Source organism: Propithecus coquereli, unplaced genomic scaffold (genome assembly GCF_000956105.1).
Source record: "Propithecus coquereli isolate 6110/MARCELLA unplaced genomic scaffold, Pcoq_1.0 Scaffold2, whole genome shotgun sequence".
In the NCBI taxonomy this organism is placed as follows: domain Eukaryota; kingdom Metazoa; phylum Chordata; class Mammalia; order Primates; family Indriidae; genus Propithecus; species Propithecus coquereli.
This window is the reverse complement of record NW_012144966.1, coordinates 5,507,059-5,513,058: the sequence shown is the minus strand read 5'-3', so window position 1 is coordinate 5,513,058 and position 6,000 is coordinate 5,507,059. Positions and strand designations below refer to the sequence as shown.

Here is a 6,000-nt window from a genome sequence, read left to right as displayed (position 1 = left end):
TTAGTTGTCCAATTAATTTCTTTCTAATTTTAGTAGAGACAAGGTCTCGCTCTTGCTCAGGCTGGTTTCGAACTCCTGAGCTCAAACAATCCGCCGGCCTCGGCCTCCCAGAGTGCTAGGATTACAGGCATGAGCCACCATGCCCGGCCTCATTCTTTCTTTTACACGTCTTTTCAGTATCATACTACTGCTATCTGCTCCCTCAAACAACCTGTTGCATTGATCTCAACGAGGACTTTTTTGGAGAGAATATTTATCTTGAATAAATTCAGTGATGCAAAATGTCATGCAGGTATTGCCCCTTGACCTTGGAAGACAGTGTTCTGTTTTGTTTTACTTTGAGTTGTCCTAAAACATATTGCTCTGGAATTTGCTGGATTAAATGTTGTGGAAATTGTTCCAGTGACAGGTCACCCCCAAGGAAAGGACACCTGGGAAACTAAGGGTGCATCTATTGCTGACTTAGTATTTCTAATACTTTGGTATTGGTCAAGTATATTTAACCTTTAATAAGATATTAGTGCTGAGAAGAAAGGACATTAGTTCTCTAACATCTGCATATACTAGTGGTCTAGATAATATAGCTTCAGGGGTAGTAAAATTTTAGAATTCTTACCACATATATCAGGAACTGCCAGCCAACAAAGTAATATTGCACTGTTCTTGCCGAGATGGCCTGAGTTATATTTGGAGCAAAGTTCACCAACAAATAAGTTCCTGCAAATGCCAATGTCGTACCTTTAAACAAAATTGAAAAGATAAACCAAATTGAAAAGCGGCATTTGAAGCTTCTGTTGATGCAGACATTGCTTAGAGACTGAGCATTACTTGTAAAAGTACCAACCGTCCTCCCTACTAAAATATGGTTCATCAAATCATCCCTAGATAGCTTCACACGTTTACCTGAAGGAATTACCTTTAAAGGGAGAATAGGGCCAGGGAATGGATGGGGCAGGACATAAATTCTGATTTCTCTGTTGTTCCAGATGAATCCTGGCCTCTTCAGGGAAGCTTTCCCCAAAGATGGAAGAACACTGTGCATATATAGATGTGAAAACACATCCAAGCTGACTGTTTCCACGTGGGCCAGTAAGTACATGATGGTTCTAGATCCATCTAGATCTAGATCAAAGAGCCCAGAGGACAGGGAAGTCCATCACATGATGATTTGCTCTGCACTTACCTTTGGAACCTTTACACACACACTTGGGTGATTTAAACTTTGAAACTGTGGTCATGAGCACTTTAATCACTGCCATTTATTAGAGTCCTTTTGGCAGAAATAACAGAGGTGTATGCTGACTTTGCTGTAGGATTTTAATCAATCCTATCTAGAATCTAGAATTCCAAGGTTAGTGTAGTAAAAAAAAAAAACCCTTCATAAACCTATATAAGGAGTGTGTTACTGTCGTCATTGTAACATTACTGAAAACGATGGAGGAAGGGAATGTGTGGGAGGGGTGGCCACAGAAGGAGGGGTGAAGGGAGGACTTGCCCTTCCAAATAACACTGAAAACTTGCTTGTTTATTATATGTAAATAGCAGTCTGAGAAAAGCTGATCTATGTAGCATTTTTCAGACAGCACATTTGAAAACATAACTCAAATTTTTCCATCCCTAAGGCCAGTGGTGTTGTGGATATAGTTCACAGCTAGCATTGACTCCGACCGGAAACAATTTGGTTTCTCTATAAAATCTCACAATTCGAAGGCACCAATTTCCTATTCCTCTTCACCAAATGATTTAGAGTTTGAACTCTGGTTTCTGAGAACAAACAGCATTTGATTTTTTTACACAAGCTAGACAACAGCTATCCCGCGTATTGTAGAAGCTACAAGTAGGTGTCCTCTAATGTAATGCTTTATTCTGTAATACTTTGTGAAGGCATAATTTTTAAAGCTATTTCTAATGACAACGTTAAAAATAACAAATAATATACATTATTAAACATTATAATACTGTTTTTGCTATATCCCATAGGTTTGGATGTGTTGTGTTTTCCTTTTCATTTGTTTCAAGAAATTTTTTAATTTCTTTCTTAATCTCTTCATTGACCCACTGGTCATTCGGCAGCATGTTGTTTAATTTCCCTGTGTTTGTATCGTTTCCAATGTTCCTCTTGTTATTGATTTCTGATTTTATTCCATTGTGGTCAGAGAAAATATTTGATATGATTTCAATGTCTTTGAATTTTTAAAGACTTGTTTTGTGGCCTAACATATGGTCTATCCTTGAGAATGATCCATGAGCTGAGGAGACAAACGTGAATTCTGCAGCTGTTGGATGAAACTTTCTATAAATATCTATCAGGTCCATTTGCTCTATGGTGCAGATGAAGTCCAATGTTTCTTTGTTGATTTTCTGTCTGGATGATCTGCCAAATACTGAAAGTGGAGTGCTGAGGTCTCCAAAGATTATTGTATTAGGGTCTATCTCTCTCCTTAGCTCTGATAATATCTGCTTTATATATTTGGGTGCTCCAGTGTTGGGTGCATATGTATTTAGGATTATTATATCCTCTTGCTGAATTGACCACTTTTATCATTATATAATGACCTTCTTTGTCTCTTTTTACAGTTTTTGTCTTGAAATCTGTTTTATTTGATGGAAGTATAGCTACTCCTGCTCTTTTTTGGGGTCCATTTGTATGGAATATCTTTTTCCATCCCTTTATTTTCAGTCTATGTGTGTCTTTATAGGTGAAGTGTGTTCTTGTAGACAACATATAGTTGAGTCTTATTTTTTTATTCATTCAGCCACTCCATGTCTTTTGACTGGAGAGTTCAGTCCATTCACATTCAATGTTATTATTGGTAGTTAAGGACTTACTATTGCCATGTTGTCATTTGATTTCTGTTTGTTTTCTCGTCCTCTCTTTCTTACTTTCTTCCTGTCTTCCTTTGTTAAAAGTGATTTTCTCTGGTAGTATGTTTTAATTTCTTGCTTTTTATTTTTTATGTATCTGTTGTAGGTTTTTTTGACTTGAGGGTACCACAAGGGCTTGCAAAAAACATTTTATAACCAATTATTTTAAACATATGACAACTCTGCTTACAAATAAATAACCAAGGAAAGAGAAATCCAACAGAAATTCTACGCTTTAACTCCGTCCTTTGCCTCCATTTTTTAACTTTTTATTATTTCCATCTGTATCTTTTTATACTATCTGTCTCTCAAAAAGTTGTTGTGGTTATTTTTGATAGTCTTTTAGTCTTCCTACTCAAGATATAAGTGGTATATCTACTGCTCTATTAGAGCAATAGAGTATTCTATATTTGTATACTTACTGTTATCAGTAAGTTGTATACCTTGAAATGATTTCTTATTATTCATTAATGTCCTTTTCTTTCCTATTGAAGAACTCCTTTTAGCATTTCTCGTAGGACAGGTCTGGTGTTGATGAAATCGCTCAGCTTTTGTCTGAGAAAGTCTTTATTTCTCCTTTAAGGTTGAAGGATATTTTTGTAGGATATAATATGCTAGGGTTAAGTTTTTTCCCTTCAGCACTTTGAATATGTCATGCCACTCTCTCCTGGCCTGTAAGGTTTCCACTGAGAAATCTGCTGCCAGACATACTGGAGCTCCTTTATATGTTATTTTTTTCTTTTTTCTTGCTTCCTTTAGGACCTTTTCTTTATATGTCACCTTTGGGAATTTATTAAATGCCTTGAGGTAGTCCTGTTTGCGTTAATCTGCTTGGTGTTCTGTGACCTTCTTGTATCTGAATATTGATATCTTTCTCTAGGTTTGGAAAGTTTGCTGTTATTATTTCTTTGAATAAACTTTCTACCCCAATCTTTCTCTCTACCTCCTCTTTAAGGCCAATAACTCTTAGATTTGCCCTTTTGAGGCTATTTTGTAGATCTTGTAGGCATGCTTTATTCTTTTTCCTCTTCTGACTGTATGTTTTCAAATTGCCTGTCTTCAAATTCACTAATTCTTTCTTGTGCTTGATTGATTCTGCTGTTGAGAGACTCTGATGCATTTCTCAGTTTGTCAATTGAATTTTTCAGCTCTAAATATTTTTTCTGCTTGATTTTTTTTTTATTATTTCAATCTCTTTGTTAAATTTCTCTGATAGGCTCCTGAATTCCTTCTCTGTGTTGTCTTGACATTCACTGAACTTCAGGACAGCTACTTTGAATTCTTTGTCTGAAAGGTGACATATCTCTATCACTCTTGGATTGGTCATTTATACCTTACTTAGTTTGTTTGGTGAGGTCATGTTTTCCTGGATGTTCTTGATGCTTGTGGATGTTCATTAATGTCTGGGCATTGAAGAGTTAGGTATTTAGTTTAGTCTTCACAGTCTGGGCTTGCTTGAACCTGTCCTTCTTGAGAAGGCTTTCCAGGTATTGAAAGGGAATTGAGTGCTGTGATCTAAGTCTTTGGTCACTACAGCTGTTTCTGCACCGGTGGTGCCCCAAGTCACAGTAATGCTGTAACTCTTGCAGACTCCTGGTGGCACTGCCTTGGTGGACTTGGGTAACATACAGGAGAATTCCCTGGATTATCAGGCAAAGTCTCTCACTCTCTTCCCTCAATCTCTGTGCTAGGCTGCTGGAGTTGGGGGAGGAGTGATGTGGGCACTTCCTCATGGCCACTGCAGCTAGGACTGTGCCAGGTCATACCTGAAACCAGCCCAGTCTCACCCAAACTCCATGGTGACTGTTGCCTGGCTACCTCTGATGTTTATTCAAAGCCCAAGGGCTCTTTAGTCAGCAGGTGGTGAATCCTTCCAGGACTGGGTCCCTCCCTTCAGGGCAGCTTACTTCCTTCTCGCCCAGGGTGGGTCTAGAAATGCTGTCCAGGAACAAAGGCCTAGAATCCATGGCTTCGGGAGTCTGCTTGGTACTTTATTTTATTGTGGCTGAGCTGGTACCCAAGTTGCAAAACAGAGTCTTCTGAACTCTTCCCTTTCCTTTCCCCAAGGGAAAGAAGATTCTCCCCGAGCTGCACTGCCTGGAATTAGAGGAAGAATGACACAGGAACTGGCTCGGGCACCACTGATGGTGTCTCACTGGGTCACGTGCACCCCAAGTCCACTGGCTCTGAGCCAGCACAGACACAGGAATTGCCCAAAGACTGCAGCCTTTGTGGCCCAACTGCCTTATAAATTTAGTCCAGGTCCCAGGCTGCTTTTTCTCAGCCAGAGGACCAGCTAGCTGGAACTCAGGTTTCGAGGTGGAGGATTTCCCTCTGGCCAGACTGTTTTAAATGCTCCCTCCAGGGATGCGGGCAGAGTTCTGCCCTGTGCTATGTTCTCCTGTTCCCAGGTGGCCCCAAGTTTCAATGCAAAGTCCCACAATCACTTCACTCTTGCTCACGTGGGCACAGATTCTCTACTTGGTGTGGCCCTGCAGGGGTATGAGGGAGGGGTGGTGTATGCAATGCAAGACTGTCCTCTTCCATGCCTCTTTCCTTGATATAATGTGAAAACCAGGTACTGTGATCGCTCACCGGAGTTTGGTTCTTCCAAAGGTGCTTCCTTGCGTGGATGGTTGTTGAATTTGATGTTCATGAGGAGGGACAATTGCTGGAGCGTTCTATTTGGCCATTTTGCTCTGCCCCCTCTCTGAGTTTTATTTTTATACATAAATGATAGCATATACACAATTTTCTGTATTTTGCTTTTTTCCTACTTAACAGAACATTTTGGAGGACATTGCATATCAGTGTATGTAGGCTGGTCTCATTCTTTTTAAGTCTGCTAGTATTCCATTATCTGGAGGTAGTATTATTTACTTGACTTTCCAATGTTGTTCCTGTTTCGCATCTTGACACGGCCCTCCCTGTTTCACATCTACCTCCACATTTGCCATCCATGCCCACCCATCCCTACCAATGGATCTCTTCATTACATTTCAAAACTCTTTAGAAACAAAATCTAAGTCCCTTTCAAATATATTCTTTCATCTGGGCCTCACATCACTGTGAGTTCAGTAAGTAACGCCATCTCAGCTCAGTAGCTCACACATTCTTTCTTCTTAATAATTTTAA

At 39.5% G+C, this 6,000-nt stretch overlaps 1 protein-coding gene across 1 annotated transcript in view; it reads right to left on the bottom strand.

Moving 5' to 3' along the window:
• Positions 1–6,000, bottom strand: part of NIPAL2 (NIPA-like domain containing 2) — an 88,210-nt gene that overhangs the window by 27,186 nt on the left and 55,024 nt on the right. Inside the window, exon 5 of the mRNA XM_012643581.1 lies at positions 617–738. Coding sequence (XP_012499035.1) covers positions 617–738 — 122 coding nt within the window. The remainder of the gene's footprint in view (positions 1–616; positions 739–6,000) is intronic.